At 45.1% G+C, this 26,373-nt stretch overlaps 2 protein-coding genes across 5 annotated transcripts in view; one reads left to right on the top strand and one right to left on the bottom strand.

Moving 5' to 3' along the window:
• Nucleotides 1-8,470: 8,470 nt before the first annotated feature.
• Nucleotides 8,471-12,816, bottom strand: LOC309327202 (uncharacterized protein; the record flags this gene model as incomplete). Of its 4 annotated transcripts, XM_081836366.1 has the most annotated exons (9): nt 12,342-12,816; nt 11,936-11,997; nt 11,086-11,165; nt 9,712-9,755; nt 9,510-9,577; nt 9,129-9,411; nt 8,948-9,024; nt 8,708-8,762; nt 8,475-8,574 (listed from the first exon to the last, which is right to left on the bottom strand). In XM_081836366.1, the coding sequence occupies exons 1-9, from the start codon at nt 12,358-12,360 to the stop codon at nt 8,570-8,572; spliced, it is 693 nt and encodes a 230-aa protein (XP_081692492.1). In that variant the 5' UTR covers nt 12,361-12,816. The 4 variants fall into 4 exon arrangements, with proteins under 4 accessions (XP_081692494.1, XP_081692492.1, XP_081692491.1 ...); XM_081836368.1 differs by lacking the exon at nt 9,129-9,411 and having other exon boundaries at nt 8,471-8,574; XM_081836365.1 differs by lacking the exon at nt 8,475-8,574 and having other exon boundaries at nt 8,586-8,762.
• A 12,797-nt stretch (nt 12,817-25,613) lies between these two features.
• PARM1 (prostate androgen-regulated mucin-like protein 1) overlaps nt 25,614-26,373 on the top strand; it is a 37,095-nt gene continuing 36,335 nt past the window's right edge. The window contains exon 1 of the mRNA XM_081836354.1: nt 25,614-25,848. Coding sequence (XP_081692480.1) covers nt 25,791-25,848 — 58 coding nt within the window. The 5' untranslated portion in view covers nt 25,614-25,790. The remainder of the gene's footprint in view (nt 25,849-26,373) is intronic.

Genomic DNA, 26,373 nt, shown 5'->3' on the forward strand with positions numbered 1-26,373 from the left:
GACTGGTACCTATTTATCTACTTGCACTTGACATGCTTTCGAACCGCTAGGTTGGCAGGAGCAGGGACCGAGCAACGGGAGCTCACCCCGTCGTGGGGATTCGAACCGCCGACCTTCTGATTGGCAAGTCCTAGGCTCTGTGGTTTAACCCACAACGCCACCCGCAACCCTAACAATTCCATTACAATTTGCCAAACTACGAAGCCTGACTTTCGCTCCATTGTTTTTCACTGCCAACGATCGAGAGGAGCCGGTATACAGTAGGAATACATTTGGCACCCCCCAGGATTGTATTGTAAGCCTCTGCACCACAGATACTACTTGCTAGAATACGCCAGCTTCCTTAAAAGTGAGTCTGAAGGAAAGAAGAGATTAAGCTCCAGCATTTCTTTTGGCTGTGAAAACCTGTTCTTAACAATCAGTATTTCCTAACAAGAGAAGCAACCAGAATGCAGTTACACCATTGGGTATATTGAAGAAGCACGACAGGATTTTCAGCATCAGGCCCGTTCTCCTCCCACTGTGAAATGAAATATCCAGTTACTACTGCAAGAGTAGGATGAGTGAAAATATTTTAATCCCTCGTACCTGTAAAGGTTAAGCACTCTGAGCAAACCTTTGGAGTGAAGACATTCCAGTGCCTAAAATGTGCTTCTCCGCCCCCAGAAGACGTTTTCCACACGCATTAATTTGTGGCAAAACCTGTGTTTGCTATGAAACTTTGCTCAGTTGGGAGCCATGCCTAATCCTGGTTCCCTAAATAGTGAACGTGTGTGATAGACAGTGGTACCTCGGGTTAAGTACTTAATTCGTTCCGGAGGTCCGTACTTAACCTGAAACTGTACTTAACCTGAAGCACCACTTTAGCTAATGGGGCCTCCCGCTTCTGCTGCGCCATCACCACACGATTTCTGTTCTCATCCTGAAGCAAAGTTCTTAACCTGAAGCACTGTTTCTGGGTTAGCGGAGTCTGTAACCTGAAGCGTATGTAACCTGAAGTGTATGTAACCCGAGGTACCACTGTACCGTATACATTGAAAAACACACAAATTAGTTCTCATGCGTTTTTCATACATTACACAGTTTCAAGTGCACACTTTAAAATACCCAGCTTTACAGCGAAAACAATGTGTGAATCATAGTCGCTTTTTGCAAATTGCTTGGTGTCAACACACAAGCTAGGCTGAATCTCTTTCATTGGCGGTGAGGCTACCATCCATAGCAATTAATATCCAAGAAGGGTGTAAAACCATACCTTACAACATTCCTTATTTATACCCTGCCCATCTGCCTGTGTTGCCCCAGCCACTCTGGGCAGCTTCCAACATATACTGTATAAAAACATAATAAAACATTAAACATTATAAAACTCCCCTATACAGGGCTGCCTTCATATGTCTTCTAAAGGTTGTATAGTTACTTATCTCCATGCACTCTAGCACTTCATGTGATCAGACTAAAGCTATAGGGAAGGAAAGAGGGTGACTTTTTAAAAAGAGCAAAAATGCTATTTCACAGGGGGGCGAAAGGTAAAGGACCCCTGACAGTTAAGTCCAGTCGTGAACGACTATGGGGTTGCGGAGCTCATCTCGCTTTACAGGCCGAGGGAGCCGGTGTTTGTCCGCAGACAGTTTTTCCAGGTCATTTGGCCAGCATGACTAAGCTGCTTCTGGCGAAACCAGAGCAGCGCACGGAAACACCGTTTACCTTCCCGCCAGAGCGGTACCTACTTATCTACTTGCACTTTGACGTGCTTTCAAACTGCTAGGTTGGCAGGAGCTGGGACCGAGCAACAGGAGCTCACCCCGCCGCAGGGATTTGAACCGCCAACCTTCCAACTGGCAAGCCCAAGCCTCAGTGGTTTACACCACAGCACCACTCGCGTCCCAAAAAAGCGATATGGGACAAAAGAGGGAGAGTTTTTTAAAAAAGCAAAAATGCTATTTCACAGGAAAGCCTTGCCCAATTAATTATTTTTTCCCCAAAAAAGCTCAAGGGGGTGATTCAGGGGAGAGAATGACAGCTATTTCATTGAAAGGAGTTCCCCCACCTCACCACTTTTCATTAATTCAGATAGGCAGAAGATGCCTGCTTTTCTGAGCTTCAGCTTTGTTGCGAATGGGGCGTGTGTGACGTTTGGGTGTTCGAAGCAGCACCATTAAGAACTTGAAGTGTGAGAAAGCCCCACCCCACATGCCTACTGCCGTTTTTCCACTACACTTGCAATCACGTCATGAGGTGTGGCACCGAAAAGTAAATGCAGCTGACTCTGTGAAAACACGCTACCCGAAAAAATGTGCCACGGCTGTCAGAATTATTATATACCGTGGGTGCGAGGCAGAATCTGTACTAATAATTATGAGAGGCAGGGCCACACAGCTGGCACGAACTAGGCGCTGCAAACTGGCATTTTTAAAAACAGCAACCAGAATGCCCTAGAGGATTTAGAATCGAGTGCTTATCAGCCAACCACATTATTCATCCTTCGAACCAGTTTTTTTTCATAATTAACTGCACTATGCAAAAGGGCGATGAGTTGGAAACTGGAAACACGTTCCCAAATAACCCCTTGGGAACAGACCAAGGCCATTGCCCTGTTTTAGGTTTCCAATTTCCCTGAATTTCCGGGGCAGGTTTAGAGCGCCAGTTTCTTGGTGAGGTGATTCATTTGGGTTCTCTTTTCAGCAACAGCTATTTATTTATAAGTATATAGGTAAAGCAGATGGCATACAGGTTGTGCTAGTTTGAAAGCAGCCTTGGCTATGTGCACACTATAGCTTTAAAGCAGTTTACCCTTCACAGAGTTACAATTTCCCAGCAACACTCAATAAACTACAGTTCCCAGAATTCTTTGAGGGAAAGAACATGCTTCAAAGTGCTTTTAAAGGTACAGGGTGAGTGTCAGGAGTTCAGCCTACACTCGAGTAGGACCCTGGCAGAGACACATGCCCGACTGGCATGTTCTCTCTCTCCTGGTCGATCGTTTGGGGGCTTCAAAAGCTTTCTTCAGCCCGAACATCACAGCGACTGATGCCAGCTGACACCGGCACACTTAGGGATCCGCAGAGTTTGCGCACCTTGCGTGACAGACCTCAGCAACTCAGCATTTTGGCTAATCTACTTTATTTATATATAAACACACACGGAGCACTGCAACATGGCTCCCTCTCTCTCTAGCATCAGACAGCAAAGAGAAAAAGAACAAAGGACAATAGTCCCACTTTGTGGAACACAGTAACACAAACATCCTGTCTCTGTCACTTCCCACTCTGTGGAGTCAAAACATATACCGTCATGTGAAAGACAAAAATCCCATGACTGCAATCACGGAGCAGGAATTCTAACAGTGAATAGACAGTTTCGGTCTCCCCCCAAAAAACAACAAACCCTTGCAAGAACCTCAAGCTATTTCCTACCAGCTCCTTGCCAGCTTGAAAACTCAATCTATTTCTCTAATTGCCGCTTTTTGCCTCCTCATGGCCCGCACACACTTGGGTAGGTGTAACTTACATTCCAGACATTTAAAAGAACTGAAAATTATCGTAATGAACCATTATCTCAATGAACCATCAGTGGTTAGTGCAGTTTATCAAGTCACATCCTATGTTTGTTTATTCAGAAGTAAGATGTTTTGCACTGTTCTGTTTTTTTCCAGCTCCTAGCAAGCATTTCTGGGCGCTTCCTGATGACCTGTTTATTGCATTCCCATCCTGATTTGTTGGCAAGGAGATTAGACTACGTTGGGCATCAACAGAGCATCTGTTGGAGAGAGGTTAGATGCTGTTGCATCAAAGCAAGTGTTATCTCCACACTTTCCTCTGTGCTTCCCATGGTGTACGAAATCCGGACTCTGAAGGAAGTGGGTTTGTCAAACAATACTATAATCATCTATAATTGGACACCCTCATTTTGCTGGTATGTGATTGAATGCCACTTGAAAATAGTCACAATCTGAAAGCACCCTCTATGCACAACCCTTGTTAATTCGGGATGAGTGAAGAGCGGCGAATGACTACTTATCCGCACCATCTCAAAAACCACCTTGCAACTTGCATTTTCCTGCATTTTTGTGGTATGAGCCACATGGCATTTCTAATGTCCTGTTGACACCTTGGTCCTCCTGGAGCCCAAACCTGTTTTTCACCTGACCGTAGTGCAGAAAGTTTTCCTAAAAGGATCACATTGCCTCGTGCCATGAGATACGAGTTTTGCATACCACGGTTTTGGGGTTACATCAGGTTTCCCAAAATTCAGCACCTACCTCATCTGTGCCCACAATCATGTCACACTGTGTTTCCCACTTCTCTCTGGCTCCAGATGCTGTACATGAATAACAATTTACAGATATTCTGGCATATCTCCCATCTAAATAAGTTGCGGCTGTTATGTACTGAAGTTCTCACCCTGGGCCAGCAGGGGGATACTGTAGATAGTTTTCACTCAGGTCCACATATGCAAATAAGGGATTGAAAGTGATGTTCAGTGATTGGATAGTTACAGAAAGTGATTACTGTTGCGTTGTAGTGGAGCTCTATATAAGCAGGCTGGCTGAACCCTTCAGTTCAGTTCTTTTCTGGCCTGTGAATAAACAAGAGCTGTTTGAAGAATCGCTGTATCGTCTGATATGTTCACCCACAACTTAACAGCGGGGCATAGCCTGGAACAGGGGTAGGCAACATAAGGCCCAGGGGCCGGATGCAACATAAGGCCCAGGGGCCGGATGCGGCCCAATCGCCTTTTTAATCCATCCTGCAGACAGTCTGGGAATCATGAGTAGATTTTACATGAGTAGAATGTGTCCTTTTATTTAAAATGCATCTCTGGGTTATTTGTGGGGCATAGGAATTCGTTCATTCCCCCCCCCCCAAAAAAAATGGTCTGAGGGACGGTGGACCGGCCCATGGCTGAAAAAGGTCGCTGACTCCTGCCTGGAATTTCAGAGCTCTAAATGCCTTCCTCGTTGCAGGAACCGATCACTCAAAAGAGCAACGTGGATTTGCGAGATCAGTGCCGAAGAGCCCTGAGACTGATCAGATACACTGACCCTAATGGAAGGTTTCTCCCACTATCTTTTCCCACTAAATCTGAGATTTTACGCATGGAAATGGCTGCAGTAGACAACATTTTCTTTAAACATAATAACTGCATTGTTAAACTCACATGATGCAGACATCTTTCTTTTGCGGCACTATCATGTTTCCCCCAGTACATAAACCACAGTATTTTATTATTGCGGCAATTACTACAAGTGAAACTTGAAAAATTAGAATATTGTGGAAAAGTTCATTTATTTCAGTAATTCAACTTAAAAGGTGAAACTAATATATAAGATAGACTCATGACATGCAAAGCGAGATATGTCAAGCCTTTATTTGTTAAAATTGTGATGATTATGGCTTTGCATGACATTTCTGTTGGTCTTTAGAAATATATTACTCACGAAAGAAGAATGGCAAGCTAAACTTACGGAGTACGCAGAAATGGCGAAACTTACGGGAAGACTTAGAGACAATGGCAATAGAGACTTTAAAAAAAGATTGGGAACCATTTATGCTATATTTACAGAAACGTTGTAAAGAAATGGACTCATTAGCAGGGTTTGAGTAAACACTTACAAGTAAGAAAACAAATGTAAAGATTAAGAAATAATAATTTGGAAATTAATTAAATGTAAGATATAATTGGAAAGATAATATGGTATAAAAATATATAAGAAGATAGGAGCACTTAACTAAAAATTTAACAAAAATAAGGAAAAATAAATTAAGCAGAAGTAGCAAATATTTAAAGAACCGGAAGGGGAAGTCATAGAGTGGGGGGGATATTTGAATTCTTTTATTATTATTATTTTATATGATAAGTGTGTGGAATATTAAGTTGTAAAACTAATAAAACTTTTTTTTATATATAAAAAAATATTACTCCTTTGAGGCTTTTGGAATTTTTTTCTGGTGAATAAGCACAGCTGCCTAAACTGGGTGGTTGTTTTCATTTGTGGCCAATAGATGGCGGCAGCAGTTTATAATGAGGCACATAGAAGCATATTAGGTCATTTATTCTACAACCCCAGTTAAGCAAAACATGATGAATTTCAATTAAATAATAATAATAATCTTCACAGTGCAAAATGATTTTGAGATCTGCAAGAACACTGTTATTTGCAAATTTGTTGATTTCTTTTGTAGGTAGCATTAGAAAAAAAAGAATGCCCAATTTTATAGTCTGAAAAGCATAAAAACATAATCCACTAAGTACGATGCACATAGTTTTATGTGCACTTAACTTGTGCAATTTCAACTTTGCACGGTTGAAGGCTGCCTGGTGAAAATTGCTCAAATTAAACATGCAGAAGATTTTCCTGGCATTAAAAGAGTTTTTAACATTTCCACCTTGCTCACTGAGCACAAGGCCTTCTTGGCATGCTAGGAGCCTGGGTATGGTCGCGTGAGATCTCACAGGAACACACACACACTGCAAGATCTCACAAAAGGTGCGTCCTATAGAGCGAAAAATACAGTACAGTGGTGCCCCGCAAGACAAACGCCTCGCAAGACGGAAAACCCGCTAGACGAAAGGGTTTTCCGTTTTGGAGGCGCTTCGCAAAACGAATTTCCCTATGGGCTTGCTTCGCAATGCTTCGAAATGTCTTGCGAGTTCCTGTGGGGTTTTTTCCCTTTCCCCCCCTTTTCCTAAGCCGCTAAGCCGCTTATCAGCTGATCCGCTGATAAGCCGCTTACCAGCTGATCCGCTAGAAGCCGCTAAACCGCTAATAGCACTAATCCGCTGACAATGGGCTTGCTTCGCAAGACGAAGAGCCTCACGGAACGGATTAATTTCGTCTTGCGAGGCACCACTGTAAATGCTTTTAGTGTGTGAAGGTAGCAACTGCGAGTCACAGTAATAGGGAAAGGTACAAGCTGGCTTCAGTGGGGCAGAACCAACCACCTAGAATGCATTTGGAAAATATATGTGCGGAAGATGCCCTCCTGTTGCTGATGGCTAGTGTGCCCTGGGGCCCAAGCAGACCAGTAAGAAGGAAACAGATCCTGGGACAAATTTTTCATTACTTTCTTCCTCCTCCTGGTAGTCCAGCCCTTAGAGTTCTAAATCTGTGATGGGAAGCAGTCTCTCTTCAGGGCGAGGCATTTGTCCCTGCAGGATGCAACTTAGGGGGTCATCGCAGCCCCTCAGATGCAGGCCATTCATAGCATTTGTATGAAAATCAAAGAACTGTACAGTTGGAGGGGACACTGGGGGTCACCTAGTCCAACCCCCCGCATTGCAGGAATCTTTTGCCCAACGTGGGGCTCCTGCATTGCAAGGGGCTGGACTAGATGATCCTTGGGGTCCCTTACAGCTCTACAATTCTTTGATCCCTTCTATGCCCATATACTCGGAGACTAAAGGTTTCGTTGTACCCGGTTCTTTCCAGTCCGATTTTCCCCACGTGGTTCTGACCAGCTCGAGAGTGGACTCCCTTCTTTCACTCCCAGACACTTTTCAAAAGTTGTTCCACTAATTATTTGAATTCTCTCTCCTTATTGGGATTTAATTTGGGAAGTTTTCTCACTCCAGAGTCAGTCTTAGAGGCTGTGTGCTGATGAGCTGATCTCTTCCCCTGCTGCCACGGCCCGTTTCCCAAATTGAGACAGCCTAAACACTTCAGAGCTTGGGTTGCCCCGGTGGGGAGCTCGTTTTTTGTTTCGTTTTGTTGCATTTATAGAAAATTTTACTCATTGTTTTTAAAAGATGGCATTGTTTTTAAAAGATGGCATGTCATCAAGCACAAGGAAAGAAATATTAAACAGCAAATACCTGGGTTATATATGGCAAAGAACAAGAGCATTCAATATAAAACGTCCCTTTTCTATAGACTTTTTAATGTTTACAGTTCCACAGTTGCAGATGTGAAACAGTAATTGCCCTGAATAGAGATATTTCCCGATTTTTTTTTTTAAAAATACCTACTTACAAGACATTTGTATTGACAGTAAACACAGAACAAAAGTAATATATTTAAGCATTTAATGTGCCTTTTTTTCATCAAGGTAGGTGAGACATTGTGTGTATCAAAACAAGTGCTGTACAACTACTGTTTAGATGGTTTACTTGAAGCCACAGGGACACAGGTAAGAAATATTTACAAGAACAGAAGGATGGAGGATGTGCGCATTATAAGAAACCAAGTTTGTGTTCAACCAAAAGATGAGGATCTCCCATTCCTTCTCTCTGTGCCGGGTCGTTCAGAATATCCTCAAAACCGATGCAGTCACAGTTGCCTTTCCAGATATCCAGGGACAAGTTAGAACTAGGAAGGAAAGGAAGACGCTGGAGCAGCTTCACTGCTTGGAGTTCCATCTGCAGCTTCAGCGGTGCATGCAGCCCCAGAATATTTCTCAGAGTAGAAAAATTCATTATCTTGATTTGTGTCCAAAGGATGAACAGGGAAAAGTTCGCTCTTCACATTTGTAAAGCTTTCAAATGCTTCAGCAGCTGAAAAATCAGAAACCGGAATACAGTCCTTCAGCTGAGATCCAAACACTCTGGAATTTGTCAAGCTGTGGAATCCTCAAGCTGTGGTTTTTTTATAAAAAAAGAAGGGGGGAAAGGACAGTCGTCAAGGACAATGGGAGCTGTAGTGAAGCAACCCCTGTAGGAAGACCCCCAGCCTTCTCCCCGCCCCATGCAAAGGTTCCCTTCCTCTTACCTGGTCTTTTTGGGGGAGGCTTGGGCAGCAGCCACAGCGGTGCACGATCAAGATCCTGCAAGAAAGAAGGGATCTTTGAAGCACTGCTTCTTGGGCTCAAATCCTGTTGGCTGCTTTCGCAGTGGCATCTAGGTGGCCCCTGGGAGAAGAGGAGGCTGGACCAGACGGGCCCTTGGCCTGATCCTGCAGGCCCTCCTTGTGTGTTTCCTAAGGCCCCCCTCCTCCCCCCTGTCCCATTACCTCAGGGGCGAGAGGCCGTCGTCTGGGCTCCAGTCCCTCCAGGAATGCGGCGGTTCCACGACTGAACTTCTCCCTCGCTGCAGAACAAACAGAGACATCATCAGGCGCCTGGCTCCCAGCCACGCTAGCCCCAGTTTGGGGCAGGAGGGTGGGGGACCTGGGAGGGGGCATTTCCACTTACCTGATCTTAGAAGGGCTCCCCACTTCTCCACCGTACGGGCGTCCGACCGGCCTAGCACAGAAGCAACAGCCAAAGTCTCCTCCCTCACCTGAGAAGCTGTTTTAATGGGAGGAAACTTTGGCTGCTGCTTCTGTGCCAAACCGGGCCGGGATGGAGCCATGCCCGTACGGAGGAGGGGCAGTGGGGACACGCCGCGAGGGACGACAGCCGGGAACCGCCGGGATGTTGTTTGGTTCTTCATCCCTGGAGCCGGATCTGGAGCCTCATCCCTGGAGGCGTGGCCCTGTGGAGGAAGAAGGACATCACATGAGAATGGAAGCCACAGGTGGGACTCCCAAAACATGTTTCACAAGGATCCCTTCATTCCCTCTGCCCTCGTACCTGATGTTCGCCATGTCTCTCCAGGGATTTGGCCAGAACAAAATATGTGTTGGGGAAAGGCTCCCACACTGCAAAGAAAAAAGAAACATGAGCAGGCGCCTGGCTCCCTGCCATGCTAGACCCAGTCTGGGGCATGAGGGTGGGGGACAAGGGAAGGAAGCATTCCTAGAATATGGGGCACTCAATTGGCATTTCCACTTACCTGAGCTGGGAGCCTTTCCCCCTTTGTTCTGGCCGGCCTCTCGCCTAAGGAAGAAACAAGTTCAGTTAGTATGATTGGTTGGAGGAGTTCCAGATAAATATATAGGTAATAACAGGTATCTCTTTTATTTTAAGGTTCATTATGGTAACTTTATGGTTCATTATGGTAACATTATGGGACGCGGGTGGTGCTGTGGGTAAAACCTCAGTGCCTAGGACTTGCCGATCACATGGTCGGTGGTTCGAATCCCCGCAGCGGGGTGAGCTCCCGTCTTTCGGTCCCAGCTCCTGCCCACCTAGCAGTTCGAAAGCACCCTTAAGTGCAAGTAGATAAATAGGGACCGCTTTATAGCGGGAAGGTAAACGCCGTTTCCGTGTGCTGCGCTGGTGCTGGCTCACCAGAGCAGCTTCGTCACGCTGTCCACGTGACCCGGAAGTGTCTCTGGACAGCGCTGGCCCCTGGCCTCTTAAGTGAGATGGGCGCACAACCCTAGAGTCGGACACGACTGGCCCGTAACGGGCAGGGGTACCTTTACCTTTACCTTTATGGTAACTGAGACCACCAGTTGAGCTTGGCTAGAATCTCAAGAAGGACATTTGCATGGGATGCAGAAATTAGAGGAAAATATGGGCTAAGAAGGCAAAGAGAGCCGCTTCTTCTTTTGTCTGAATGAAGGAATGACCGGGGGGGGGGGGCGGGGAGAATTCTGGGATTGATCTCCACAGAAGCATTCCCCACCAGAGCCAGATTACCCAATGGACGGAGCAGGCACCATTTTATGGGCCAGGAAACAATGGATCAGAATAAGTACTGTTTGTTTTGCCTATTAATTACTGTTGGTTGGTAAAATAAAAAATGTATCAGGATATGATTTGCAAGGAGCCCAGGGATATTTTGACTGCCTAGGGGTCTCCACAGGTTTCAACCTGGAACTGTGCCCAACCAAGGGCCAACTTTGGGCTCTCAGATGTCAAGGGCACCCTATACGCAGAGCCGTAGCTGGGTGATCTTGCGCCCTTGGAGAACCGTCCAGATCATGCCCCCTAGCCACGGACAAATGAGCTCTACTTTCTGCCTCTCCTCCAACCCTCCACCCTTTCAATTCATCCTCTGCTAAAAACCTTTCCTTATGAGGCAATAATCAATATTTATGGACATATTTTTAGCCCATTTTGCACTGTGCCCTCACCTGCGGGGGCCCACCTCACCACCCCCTAACTACGGCCCTGCCTGTACAACCCTACAACTTGGCACCCCTCCCTCTTGTTCTTCCGCCTTCTTTGGGCCCCCTCTGCCATGTGGGGCCCAGTGTGAGCGCACCGGCCGTGCCCTCCTCAGACTGCCCCACCCCTGCCACAGAAGGGCACAGCATACCTGCAGATGTTGGTTTGGGACGTGGCACCGCTGGGCTGCTGCTTGGCCGGAGCCTTGACTGGCGCTCCCAAACCACGGCCCTGCAAAGGAAGAAGGACATTTTACTCTCCTGCCATAGGCATCCACTCTCGGGGACAGGGGTCCCAGGGGCCCTCCCCAAAGATTTTCTTTCCCCCCCAAAAAATGTTTTATTAATTTTCCAAAACAAACAAACAAACAAACATAAATCTCAACTGTATTTAAACCAAACTTAGTAACGTTAAGTGACTTCCTCGTATCCCCCTGGTTGAATTTCCGTGTATATCATTTTAACAGTTTTCCAAAACCTATATTCTAAAAAAATTAACTTAATCACTTAACATCTTTCTTTCTTTACAATTCAGCATTAAGCATATTAATTCATCACATTATGTATTTAAATCCTAAGGCTATCTGGTATTTGCAAGCTTTTCCAATTATTTTCTTCTGGGGCAGATTTTCTTCTGGGGCAGATTGCCCTCCATATTTCCTGTCCCCTCCTGTCCTCAGTCCGCTGCCTCCCCCCAGCCACATCAGGGGGCGGCCAGCCAGCGGAGGGACCTAGGGGGCAGGTGGGAGGGCGAAGGCCGCTCCCTGCAAGGCCCTTTCCACCTGGCCTGGGGGGCGAGGCCCAGACCCACCTGCCAGCCCTACTGAAGAGGCTCCTCCTGAGACCAGAGGAACATCGCCCAGCTAGTGTTTGATTGATTTATTATGCTGTAAACCGCTTTGAGATTTTTATTAAAAATATAAAGCGGTATAGAAATTAAAATAAATAAATAAATAAATAAATAAATATGTGGGAAATGGATTCCCCATGGAATTAACATACCACGACTTCCGGTCGTTCCCCACGGCGCCAGAGCAGCGGTTGTGGCCTTCCTTTCTGAGAAGCTGTGAGACAGAAAGGAAAATAAAAACAGAGGAAGTTACCAACCAGTTATTCACAGCAGAAAATATCTTCTGGGGACCACAGCTGAGGACCTGCCAAGCTATCAACATCTGTGGACAAGGCAAACCAGGGAGCCAAGCCACATGCATCAGTGATGGGTGATGCCAACAACAACAACAACAACAACAACAACAACATGCCACTCATCTCCTCTGGGTCATCTACCATCAGCATTCATTTTTCTTTACAATTCTATAATCCTATGATTTAAAGTGCATCTAATGATTATTTAAAGCACATGATGTCCCCAAAATGATCCTGGGCATTGTAGCTTCCAGGCTCTCACCTTTCCGAAACTCAGCCATAGTGGATACTAGCTGTAGAAAGATTCAGGGTCCTTTCAGGCTATTAAAGTGAGTCTGAATGTTGGTGGGGAGACGGTTGAGAGTTGGTTGAGAGTGGTGGGTTCTAGAAGGGGGGGGGCAAAGGGACGGCTTCCGATTGGCTGCAGGAGCTTCCTGCACTCAGAAGGAAGCCATGTCGGACGCTGGGCTTCCAAAGAATATTCCCAAGCCGGACACTCACTTTTAATTATTTTATTTGTTGAATTTACATTGCACCCTTTCTCCCAAAGGAGGCCAGAATGACATGGGATGTGGGTCTATTCTTGGCAGTTTCCCATAGATATGACACAGCTGAGGCACAACTAGGGACACTGTGTGAATAAAAACCACTGACTTAAAAGTGCCAAAACTTACCTGCTTCTTTAGATGTGTGTCAGCAGTGCAGACCATAGTGGCTAGCTTTCTTATTCTGTTGGATTGGTGCTTGATTCTGGCTTCCGCACTGAAATATACTCAGAGTCGCAAAGTGATTTCATGCTCTTTATTCAGCTCATAGTAGTGAGGAGGAAGAATGAAAGCCCCCTCCAAGTATCTGCTTTATATACATTATTTACACAATGGGCTGCACGTGATTGGCTAATTCCGGAATTCTCCTGTAGGCCAATCAGGTTGTGGATTCACTTCTATCTGGAGCATGATTGGGTGGTTCCTGCCGACCAATCATACTGCTGCATTGTTCTAGGACCAATCAGACTGCTGCATTCTGAATCCTATTGTTCTAGGACCAATCAGACTGTTGCAGTTTGGATCCTATTCAACTCAGTACATAACACGCACATATAAATATGGCGGACACATTTAAAGAACAAATACTGTTGCTTCCATCATGCCTACTTGGACCCATCAACCCTTACATCCGTGCCCTATTTTGCATGCTTAAATAATTCAATAAATAAACTCAAACAACAACAACAACAACTGTGGAGATGTGAAAAATTCACTCTGTGTGTTTTGCTCCTTTTTTGTTAGTTATTCCCCTTGCAGAAGAAGGGGGGGCTCTTTCGCTTTCCTTTCACTTGGCTGAATCAGGCCCCACAGGTTTAATCAGATGTGCATCCAAGTGCCAATTCTGACTATCTGTACTACAGTGGTACCTCGCAAGACGAATGCCTCGTAAGACGAAAAACGCGCAAGATGAAAGGGTTTTTCGTTTTTTGAGTTGCTTCGCAAGACGATTTTCCCTATGGGCTTGCTTTGCAAGACAAAAACATCTTGCGAGTTTGTTTCCTTTTTCTTACAACCATTAATACCCAGGGAATCCGTGCTCCGCAAGACGAAAAAATCGCAAGATGAAACAACTCGCAGAACGAATTAATTTCGTCTTGCGAGGCACCACTGTATCTTGTACCCAGTTTACTGTACGGTCCTCTAAGGAGGCATTTCCCATCCACTGTCCTCTTTTCCAAAGAGCGTTGTTGGTAGCGATGGCCTTGGCCATCCATGCCAATGAGCCTTTGATAGTATGTCCACCACTTACGAGAAGGGGTGCTGCCAATTCTCGTAGTAGCCCAGCATGAAGTAAGCAGCACATAAGCGGCACACAAAACACTACCAAACCATTCTACGTTCTAAATCTTATATTAATAATCCCAAAATGGAGGGAACAAGGTACAAGATCTACTACAGAAGCCACAAACAGAAAACTGATTCAAAAGGAAGATTCGGTCTTTAAAGTTCCTTTAGCCAGGCTCCTGCCGATATCAACAAAGGTAAGTTTGATCCAACAAAGAGAGAACTTACTGAAGAAGCCTGAGACTCTTCATGGGCGAAACAGGTGACAAGCGCCGGCACCCTGTCTAACTCTTGTGCGTAACATCGCCAACACTTCGTTTGATCAAACTCAGAAGCATTTCCCTTAAAACCAAAGGCTGTGTACACGGCATCCATTGATGAGACGCAGGGACCTGGCAAGCTATCTACAGTTGTCAACAAGTCAAGCCAAGAAGCTAAGCCACATGTACCAGTGGGGGTGACGCTAATGATGATTACAGATAGGTAGCCGTGTTGGTCTGCCATAGTCAAAACAAAATTAAAAAATTCCTTCCAGTAGCACCTTAAAGACCAACTAAGTTAGTTCTTGGTATGAGCTTTCGTGTGCATGCACACTTCTTCAGATACCTGAAGTGTGGTATCTGAAGAAGTGTGCATGCACTTATTCATGCATGATACTTCTTCAGAAGGTATCTGAAGAAGTGTGCATGCACACGAAAGGTCATACCAAGAACTAACTTAGTTGGTCTTTAAGGTGCTACTGGAAGGAATTTTTTTATTTTGATAATGATAATGATAATGATAATGATAATGATGATGATGATGATGCCACTCATCTTCTCTGAACCTCCTAACATCAGAATCCATTTCTCTCAAGTCTCTCACCGTCATCTGACAGGCATCCCTCTTGCAGGGCACTACAGTGGTACCTCGCAAGACGAAAAACTCGCTAGACGAAAGAGTTTTCCGTTTTTTGAGTCGTTCCGCAAGACGAATTTCCCTATGGGCTTGCTTCGCAAGACGAAACATCTTGCGAGTTCTTGCGAGTTTGTTTCCTTTTTCTTAAAGCCGCTAAGCCATTAATAGCCACTAAGCCGCTAATAGCCGCTAATAGCCGCTAAGCTGCTAATAGCCGCTAAGCCGCTAATAGCCGTGCTTCGCAAGACGAAAAAACCGCAAGACGAAGAGACTCGCAGAACGGATTAATTTCGTCTTGCGAGGCACCACTGTATAAGGCTTGCTTGCAAAGCAGCACTTTGTTACATCAGCTGGCAATCAGGGGCCAGGCTGCTGGGTTGTCAGGCAGATGAATGAAGAAAAATAAAATCGGGGGGGGCGGGTAAAGGGTGCTGGGATGAGACCACCGTGGGCCAGGCCAGAGGGTGCTATTGGGGTGAGTGGTTGTGCCTCCCCTGGTTCTGCATCTTGCTCTCCCGACCCTTCCTTTAGCTGCTTGAGTTGGAAGGGATGCCAAGGGACATCTAGCCCAACCCCCGGCAATGCCAGGATCCTGCCCACAGCCAGCCCTGGCTGGGCTCCAAACTCCAATCATCTTCTTACCAGCCAGATGCACTGACCCCTTGCAATTCTGCCTGGGGTGGAGAAAGGGGAGAGAGAAACGTTTTGCTCTCTGTCCCTCAGGACATGGATATGAGAGCCACACCATGCGGCCCTCTCAATATCTCAAGGGCCATCACAGGAAGAAAGCTTGTTTTCTCCTACTCTAGAAGCCCTTAGGACCTGAAGCCATAGCTTCAAGCTACAAGAAAGGAGATTACGACTCAACTTCAGGAAAAGCTTTCTGACAGCAAGAGCTGTTTAACAGTGGGAACAGTTATGGACCACAGGTATGAAATTTACGGCATGTAATAATGCCCTAAGAGAGAACTTAATGAAAATGATTTATAGGTGGTACATGACACCAGTCAAACTTGCAAAAATTTACCATTTGCCCCAAAATAAATGTTGGAAATGTAATGAGACTGAAGGTACATTCTTTCACCTTTGGTGGACATGCCCAAGGATTAAGACATTCTGGGAGATGATTTATAATGAAATGAAAAAGATATTTAAATATACCTTTCTGAAGAAACCAGAGGCCTTTCTCCTGGGCATGGTCGGCCAATTGGTGCTAAAGAAGGACAGAACTTTCTTTATGTATGCAACAACAGCAGCAAGAATACTCATCGCGAAGTATTGGAAGACACAAGATTTACCCACCCGGGAAGAATGGCAGATGAAGCTGATGGACTATATGGAATTGGTGGAAATGACTGGCAGAATCCGAGACCAGGGAGAAGAGTCGGTGGAAGAAGATTGGAAGAAAATTAAAGATTATTTACAGAAATATTGTAAAATTAATGAGCTTTAGAAAAATGGTGGAATGAAGTTATATGGCTTTGGCAGAAATGTTATAAGGAATTAGGTACAGATAGATTGTTAATGTATTAAAGGGAAAAAAATAAGGTTAGAATATGTTAAGATTAATTACAGGACAGAAAACAGAGAAAGATGGAAAGGAATTGCTGAAACAGTTAATTGAAGTGGAATACAAAAAAGGGAGGCGTGAGGAAGTCAATGAAACAAGTGAATGAAAGCTAAGATTGAAAATATTGGAAGTGTTTTTAATTGTTTTTGTTTTGTTTTGTTAATTCAATATTTTACGTAGTGTTTTTGTTTTTGTCTTTGTATTGTATTGTATTATATTGATTTGTTTTAATTTTCTTTCTTTTTGTAATCTTTAAATTCTTAATAAATATTATTATCATTATTTTTTAAAAAAAAGACAGTGGGAAGAAATCCCTCAGGAGGCAGTAGACTCTCCTTCCTTGGAGGTTTCTCAGCAGAGGTTGGATGGCCATCTGCCATGGATGCTTTAGCTGAAATTCCTGCATTGCAGGGGGTTGGTCTAGATGACCCTCGGGGACCCTCCCAACTCTACTATTCTGTGATCCTATGATTTAAAGTGCTTCCCTCTCATAGACCTACAATTCCCAGAACCCTTCACAAACTACAATTCCCAGGATTGTTTTTTTTTGGGGGGGGGGGGAGACACGTGCTTTTTAGAAAAGGGATGAGGAACATGAAGTCTGCTTTCCCCAATTTCCTGGGAACCAAGAACGGGAAGCTGGTTCTACTGCAACGTTTGGCGGTGAAAACACTATGTTTCCCGGCACCGTACTAAAGGAGCCCTCGGCGCCCTAACCCGCGGGGTCAAGATTCCACCCAAAATCCGACGGCGTCCGATTCACTCCAAAGTGGTGCCAAACGCGGGGGGGGCGGGGGGGGGAGGCCCTCTGCAATGTTTGGCGGTGAAAACACTACGTTTCACAGTGCGCCACAAAATGAGCCCAGTGGCTCTTACTCAGCAGTGCTGAGTCCACAATAAGCTCCTATGTGGAAGTACAGTGGTGCCTCGCAAGACGAAATTAATCCGTTCCGTGAGGCTCTTCGTATAGCGGTTTGTTCGTCTTGCGAAGCAAGCCCATTGACAGCTTAGCGGGTTAGCGCTATTAGCTGTTTAGCGGCTTTTAGCGGATCAGCTGATAAGCGGCTTAGGGCTTAGGAAAAGGGGGGGGGAGGGAAAAAACCCCGCAGGAACTCGCAAGACATTTCGAAGCATTGCGAAGCAAGCCCATAGGGAAATTCGTTTTGCGAAGCGCCTCCAAAACGGAAAACCCTTTTGTCTAGCGGGTTTTCCGTCTTGCGAGGCGTTCGTCTTGCGGGGCACCACTATGCACCAAGGGTATATAGAAGAACAAATCACCCACTCAGAGGAGCTTGCAAGCTCAAAATGGACACAGAGGCCTGCTGGATTGGGCCATCTCATTTTAAAGCTGTATTTTGTGGTGCTTAATTCCAGTCCAACCATGAGCTGTGTGCAGAAACATGTCCTTTTGTCTTCTTCTTCTTCTTCCTTAATTTTTAATTTTTATTTTATTTTGACAAATTACCATAAATAAATAAGAATAAAAATGTGCACCCTGCCACCGAGACCATTCCATTGTAACTATCCAACCTCCCACAATTTCAACACCTCTTGCGATGGTTTGAGCCCTTTCCGTTTGAACAGTACAAATCCTACAAACAAGCATTCCCCTTTTGTCTGCTCCGCGTCTTCCACCATTTGGCTTTGCTGAGTGACCACAGACAGGATCTAGAACATGACCTGCAGCGTAAATTAATAATGCAGAGTTTTTAATCAAATAAAAGCTTTACTGAGTTAAAATAAACTTCTTCATGTATGCAACAGCAGCAGCAAGAATACTCATAGCAAAGCATTGGAAGACACAAGATGTACCCACTCTGGAAGAATGGCAGATGCAAGTAATGGACTATATGGAGATGGCGGAGATGACTGGCAGAATCTGAGACCAGGGAGAAGAGTTGGTGGAAGAAGATTGGAAGAAATTTAAAATTTATTTACAGAAACATTGTAAAATTTTTGAATGTTAATGGTACTGAAATGAACAGAAAGGGTTCCAGCGATGAGGTATAAAATAAGATTGGACGGATAACTAGACAAATAAATTGGACAAGAATTTGCTGAATTAATTTTTAACAGGAATACAAAAAAGGGAGATGAGAGGAAGTCAAGAAAATAAGTCAATCAAAGCTGTGGACTAAAAAGAGGGATTTTCTTTGTGCTCTTTTTTCTTTTTTGTCTTTTTAATCTTTTTTAAGATGGGTTTGTTTGTTTGTTTAAATTGTTTTTTCTTTCTTCTATTGTATTGTATAGTTTGGTGTTTTTGCGCATTTGTTTTTGTTTTTCCTTATGTTTGTTCTCTTTTTCAAAACTTAATAAAATATATTTAAAAAAAAAAAAAAAAAACACTTCTTCATAAACAGCACGGTTCCAAACAGTTTGACTGAGATTACATACTGAGTCCGCTCACAACTGAGGCAGACTGACTCTTGACTGAAATCTTACTGAGAACACACAGAGAAAATGGCTGCCAAGTCACATGGCAGAGGGACTCAACAGTTAGCAGTTAGGCCTGAATAACTTGAGTAGGCCCAAGTGACTGTGCAGTCCCAGCACTTCCCAGCCTGCTTTGCTGCTTCTGCTCTCATGTGTCTTTGTCACATGACAGAACAATGGTACCTTGGTTCTCAAATGCCTTGGTACTCAAACAACTTGGAACCCAAACGCTGCAAACCCAGAAGTCAGTGTTCCAGTTTGCGATTTTTTTCCCGGAAGCCAGAAGTGCTCCGTTTTGAGTGCCACACTTCCGTTCTGAGTGCTACGCTGATTTCTGTCTGTTTTTGCTATTAATTGTGTTTTTGCGTGTTTTTGTGACTGTGTGGAACCCACTTCAGCTACTGATCGACTTGTGTGACTGCAGTACATTGTTTATTTCTTTTCTTGTATGGATCCATGTTAAATTGCTGTTTTAGAGGTTGTTTTTAAAAGTCTGAAACAGATTAATCCGTTTTGTATTACTTTCCATAGGAAAGTGCGCCTTGGTTTTGGAATGGACTCCGGGAACGGATTAAGTTTGAGAACCAAGGTACCACCATATTCTGTGAAAAGAAGGAAAACGTCTCTCTTTATCCCCTTTCCGGCACCACACACAATTTTCTAGACCACAGAAACTGCTTACTTTCCTTTTGCCCCATAGATCGTAACCAGGGCCGGCCCACCCATGAGACAAGGTGAGGCAGCTGGACAAATTAACTGGGAAAATCAGATATCTTCAAGACCAAAAGTTCATTGAAGACTGGGGAAAATTTGTAGATTATCTGAAAAGTATATGTGATGTGCAAACAACGTTAGTGGGGTTTCAAGAAGCACTGTGAATTCTAAGATGTATTGTTAAAAAGAAATAGAAGTGGGAGGGAAGACTAATGGCAATACAAAATATATATAAGGAATGCGTAATTGAGAGGTAAATATGGAGGACTGGCAGAGAAGCTGAAGGAAGTCCAAAAAATAATAATTTGTGAAAATTTGGATAAAATTGTATATTTGTGTTGAAAATTAATTAAAAATTATTTTTTTAAAAAAAAAGAGACAAGGTGAGGCAGGATCCACGGGGCAGCAGATCTCAATGTAGATCCTCATTTCCCCAATGTTTTTGATGTAGTTCTTCACTCACTGCGTCTTCTTTTTTTTATATACTTTTCAAATTTATACATTTCATTAGTTTTACAATCAATTTCACATTTCAAAATTTTACTTCCTTCCCCCTCTTTCTGCAGTTCTTTAAATTTATTTTTTAAATATCTTCTGCATATCCAGATTCCTTTGGCTTGCTCATTTAATTACCGTATCTACTGTAAATATGCACTGCAGGTTATTACAATAATCTTGCCAATGTTTTCATCTGTTTACAATTTCTCTGTAAATATTCAATAAACCGTTTCCATTCTTTTGTAAAAAATTTGTTATCTTGATTTCTTATTCTTCCGGTAAGTTTTGCCATTTCTGCATATTCCATAAGTTTTTGTATCCATTCTTCCTTTGCTGGGACTTCTGCTTCTTTCCACTTTGGGGCAAGTAACATTCTTGCCCCCGTAGTAGCAGGGATCGAGGGGTGCCATTTTGTGGTCCGCCTCGGGTGCCAAAATGTCTTGGGCCGGCCCTGTTCGTAACTTTTCCTCACAGGGAATGTTGCTCCAGCCCCTTGATAGACCTTGTGGGGGGCCGGACTATATTTCGGGGCGAGGGAAATGAACGAATTTCTATGCCCCACAAATAACCCAGAGATGCATTTTAAATAAAAGGACACATTCTGCTCATGTAAAAACACCATCCACGGGTCGGATTGAGAAGGCGATTGTTTTCCTACCCCTGCTCCAGACCTTCCCTTCTTTATGGTCCATCTCACCTCTCTAGGAATCAGTCCCACCACTTGAACACTTCACTTTCAAAACACCTTTGCCTCTATATACAGTGGTACCTCTGGTTGCGAACAGGATCCGTTCCGGAGGCCCGTTCGCAACATGATTAGAACGCAACCCACAGCGGTGCATCTGCACACGTGTAGGTTGCGATTCGCCACTTCTGCGCATGACCGTGACGTCATTTTGCACATCTGCACATGCGTGAGCAGCGAAACCCGGAAGTAACCCTTTCCGGTACTTCTGGGTCGCCGTGGGACGCAACCTGAAAAAACATATCGTGAATCAAACGAAACATGAGGTATGACTGTACATTTACAGTGGTGCCCCGCAAGACCAATGCCTCTCAAGACGAAAAACCCGCTAGACGAAAGGGTTTTCCGTTTTGGAGGCGCTTCGCAAGACGAATTTCCCTATGGGCTTGCTTCGCAAGACGAAAATGTCTTGCGAGTTTTTCTGACTCCCCCCCCTTCTTCTAAGCCGCTTATCCGCTAAGCCGCTAAAAGCCGCTAATAGCGCTAATCCGCTAATCCACTAATGGGCTTGCTTCGCAAGATGAAAAAACCGCTAGACGAAGAGACTCGCGGAACGGATTCTTTTCATCTTGCGAGGCACCACTGTATTTTCTTCCTTGCCTAAACCACAGTTTGTAGTGAATAAGGGAAATATGATCAGGAACTTAGCAAAAGGTAGGTGTGTTTAACCCTTTCACACACACTGCTGTTCAAATGCATACCATCCTTCAGCACACGCACACACACTCAGGACTTCCCTCCTGGCTACAGAATGTTATTTGGGTTCGAGAAATCCAGAGGCAGCATTGCTATTCTGCTTGCAGCTTAAATCGACAATGACATGACTGGGTGCTGAATCTATGTGAAGCACCTCAGGATACTCACGGCATGGTGTAGAACTTAAGGCTAAGTACTTTATTTTGCAATTTCCTTGGTGTTTTTTGTTTTGTTTTTTTTTTGGAAAGGAAGCTCATGTAGATGAAATATCTTAGGGAGGGGAGCAGAATTTAACTTCCCTCCTCACATTTTAAAGTATTCCCCATTTTTGCTCAGTTCCTCCTCCCTTTTGCCTCACCCCGCTGCCACTGTCAGTATTCTTATTTATTTATTATTATTAGCTACAGACACTGCAAACCTGACTCTGGGGGGTAGCCATCTTTTTTGTAGGCTTCCCTTGAGGAAGAGACAAATAAGGCCTGCAGGCTTTGCTTTTCCTATTGAAACAGTGGAGCAGCTTGCAACATATATAAAACCACAATTAAACATTAAAAAACTTTCCTATATACAGGGATGCCTTCAGATGGCTCAGGGGTCAGATAACTCCATAGCTTCATAGCTTCCGATGAACATAGGGACGTCCTAAGGAAAAGCGGGTCATTCTGGAATCAAAGCAGAAACTTGGACGGCTTCTGCAGATCCAGGACCGGCCCTGGAAAATGGGGAAACTCGGAGGGTCTGCATTTATTTAAGCTAACCTTCCCCATGGAAGTGAGCAAAACTTGTTTCTGAGAAAGCACAGCTTAGACTTAGACAGAGGGTGGTTTAGTTACTGGGAAAGCACAGCTTAGACTTAGACAGAAGGTTGTTTAACCTATCTGCCTTAACTTTAGATACAGGAGCAGCTGATATTTTGGGTTCTTTGCTTTCCGAAACAGATGACGCAGCAGCTTTCAAAAGCAAAACTAAATATATAATCTTGTTTGTGTGGTGGGTCTATACACCAAACAAACAAGCAAGCAAGCAGACCAACCGATAACCTCAAAGTAAGGTTTCTATATCCTGTTCTAATCTTGTTGTCTTCATTTCAACTCTGCTTAGCGATATGCGCCTTTCATTCCATGACCTTTAGGTCTCTTTGCTGACAAACCTCCCCGCTTCCCAGTCTACCCACTTTGGTCCATAAAAGTTTATGCCATAATAAAGTGGCCTGTCTTAAAGGTGACTGGGAGGGTTTTGTTGTTTTTCCTTCAACAGATAAATATAGGGCCACCCCTCTGGAATCCCAAGGAGTTTGTTTCCACAAATCAGGACTGCGGTCACGATTTTGTAAACTGCAAAACGAAACCACATTCCACATTCACTTGTGATCACTGTTGCTTTTGTTCGGATAATTGCGTATTTTAAAAGTGCCCAGTGTTTTGGGAGCAGGCAAGGCTGCGATTCATAGCAACACCAGAAGCAGAGCATAGTATTTTGGTGAATGAGATGAATCTGCACACACACCATATATTTAAAACATATTCCCCCTCCCAATATTCCTGTGAACCAGGGGTAGGCAATCTAAGGCCCGGGGGCCAGATCCAGCCCAATCGCCTACTAAATCCGGCCAGCGGATGGTCTGTGAATCAGCGTATTTTTACATGAGTAAAATGTGTCCTTTTATTTAAAATGCATCTCTGGGTTATTTGTGGGTCCTGCCTGGTGTCTTTACATGAGTAGAATGTGTGCTTTTATTTAAAATGCATCTCTGGGTTGTTTGTGGGACGTAGGAATTTGTTCCTATTTTTTTTCCAAAATACAGTGCTACCTTGGGTTAAGTACTTAATTCGTTCTGGAGGTCCCTACTTAACCTGAATCTGTTCTTAACCTGAAGCACCACTTTAGCTAATGGGGCCTCCTGCTGCTGCCGCGCCGCTGGAACACAGTTTCTGTTCTCATCCTGAAGCAAAGTTCTTAACCTGAAGCAATATTTCTGGCTTAGCGGAGTCTGTAACCTGAAGCGTATGTAACCCGAGGTACCACTGTATAGTCTGGCCCACCACATGGTCTGAGGGACGGTTGACCGGCCCACGGCTGAAAAAGGTTGCTGACCCCTGCTGTGAACCGTAATTTACCATTCACGGACCTACAATTCTAGCACCTTTATCAAACTACAGTTCTGAGCATTATTTCTTTAGTGTGGGCGAGTGTCTGGTGTGTCCTGAATCTTGCAAACGGACATATTTGTTTAAAATGTTGGCATTCCTGCTATTTTGACTAGATGTATTTAATGTATGCATTTTAGTGCATTAGCTTTCATTGAATCAAAGAATCTTAGAGTTGGAAGGGGCCCAAGAGTCATCTAATTCAACCCCCTGCCATGCAGAAATCTCAGGTTAAAGCATTCATGACAGATGCTTAAAAACCTCTAAAGAAGGAGAGTGCACAACTTCCAGAGGGAGACTGTTCCACTGTCAAACAGCTCTTACTGTCAGAATTCCGCCCCCCCCCCCCAATGTTTAGTCGGCATCTCCTTTCTTGTAACTTGAATTGTAGAGTTGGGAGTAAGTTATACAACCCCCAAGCCAAGGAGATGAGTAACTATACAACCTTTGGAAGACATCTGAAGGCAGCCCTGTACAGGGAAGTTTCTAAATGTTTAATTATGTTGGAAGCCACCAAGAGTGGATGGGGTAACCCTGTCAGATGGGCAGGGCGTTAATAATAATAATAATAATAATAATAATAATAATAATGGAATAAGATGGCCCGATTTTCATCGGAGAAATGTTGAAGGGTACGTGATCTGTATCATTTGCATATTGCTATGCACAAGGCGGAAGTGAGGCGGGTGGCTCTGTGGTTTAGGGCTTGCTAATCGGAAGGTCGACAGTTTGAATCCCTGTGTTGGGGTGAGCTACTGTTGCTCGGTCCCTGCTCCTGCCAACCTAGCAGTTCGAAAGCACATCAAAGTGCAAGTAGATAAATAGGTATCGCTCCGGCGGGAAGGTATACGGCGTTTTCGTGCGCTGCTCTGGTTTCGCCAGAAGCGGCTTAGTCATGCTGGCCACATGACCCGGGAAAACTGTCTGCGGACAAACGTCGGCTCCCTCGGCCACTAAAGCGAGATGAGCGCTGCAATCCCAAAGTCGTTCGCAACTGGACTTAACTGTCAGGGGTCCTTGATCTTTACCTTTATGCACAAGGCGGTTTACAAGATGAAGAACCAACAAAATAAATAGAACACGTCTTATAACAGTCTGTCCCAGTACAAATAAGTCAATAATTAAAAAAATGATTTTTAATACAGTGGTACCTCGGGTTACAGATGCTTCAGGTTACAGATGCTTCAGGTTACAGACTCCTCTAACCCAGAAATAGTACCTCGGATTAAGAATTTTGCTTCAGGATGAGAACAGAAATTGTGCTCCAGCCGTGCAGCAGCAGGCCCCATTAGCTAAAGTGGTGCTTCAGGTTAAGAATAGTTTCAGGTTAAGAACGGACCTCCAGAACGAATTAAGTTCTTAACCGGAGGTACCACTGTAAACAACTTCTATAAAATAAAGTAATATTCAACAATTCATTAGAATATAATAATACACAATAAAATTAAGTCTCAAAATACCAGCAAATAATAAGTAAAGAGAAATCCCCCTCAACCATTATTCTAAATAATTACTAACTTATTATCAGCAGAAACAACAGCTGCAAATCCCTGCATTGCAAGGGGTTGGACTAGATGATCCTCAGGGTCTTTTCCAACTCTACATTTCTAGGATTCTATTGCTTGTAAGCCGCTTTGGCATTTATTTGAATGAAAAGCGGCATAGAAACTGAATCAATCCATCCAGTGGTCAGGTCCTGGGACAGTGGGGGGGGGGGAGATGGTTCTTCTGCTCCTCCCGGCCCGGGGTCTCCTTTCCCCCCTCTAGGTTCCCATGGGGCTTCCGATAGGCGAGCGCGCTGCTTAAGCCTGCGCGCAACGCCCAGCAGGGGCCGCCCTGAGGCCGAGCGAGGGCCGGTTGCAGCAGGCGGCGAAAGGGGAGGCGAGAAGTCAGCGGACGAGTCCCGGGGAAGGGAGGAGGAGCAGGAGGAGAGGAGGCGTTGCACTGCAGCACCAGCAGCTCCGGACCAGAGAGGAAGGAAAGGAGAGAGAGAGAGAGAGAGAGAGAGAGAGAGAGAGAAAGAGAGAAAGACGCGCGCTCCTCGGAGCAGCCGGAGGAAGTGCCGCCGGCTCCGGATCGCAGCAGCTCCTCTGCCCCCCAAGGCCGTCTCCAAACGGGGCGCCAAAGCTCCCCACCCTCCCGGCGCCGCGGTCCCCCCGTGCGCAACAGGGCGCGCGTCATGGCGCACCGGGGTGGCCGGGCGCTCGCCGCCTTCCTCCTGGCTGTCACGGCGGCAGGTAAGCGCGGCGGGGGCTGGAAAGTCAGCAGCGCGCTCCGAGCCTTCCCTCTCTTTTTCAAAAAAGCAGGCTTGCCGTCCTTAACGCCGCTTTTCCTTAGGAGGGAGAGAGGCGCGCAGAAGGCGACGCCACTCGCTTTCTTGGGTAGGCAGGGGGAGCGCTGCGCTCTTGGGAGGCGTTGGTACCGGCTTGGAAGCGCACGAGGGTAGGCGGCAGAGACCAGAAATAAACTGGGTGGAAGGAGCCGTCTGGTAGGTCCCCGGGGAAATGTAGATTTCTTTACGCGCGCCTTTCCTTCCCCCAAAAAGCGCGAGGACCAGATTTCCAAGCGCAGCGTTTTGGGTTCGATCCGGAAGTATGGGACGCTGAAACCAGGGGGCGCTTACTCGCGAGTAAAGAGCGCCAGGGGGTGCCAGTGAACAGGGCAATAGTTAGAAGCCGATGGTTTGCATTTGAAGGCATGGATTGGAGTGAATGTGCCCAGGCCCATCATCTCTCCGGGTTCCTCGAAGGAGGGTGCGCGCG

Source organism: Podarcis erhardii (genome assembly GCF_964252035.2).
Source record: "Podarcis erhardii genome assembly, chromosome: 13".
NCBI lineage: Eukaryota > Metazoa > Chordata > Lepidosauria > Squamata > Lacertidae > Podarcis > Podarcis erhardii.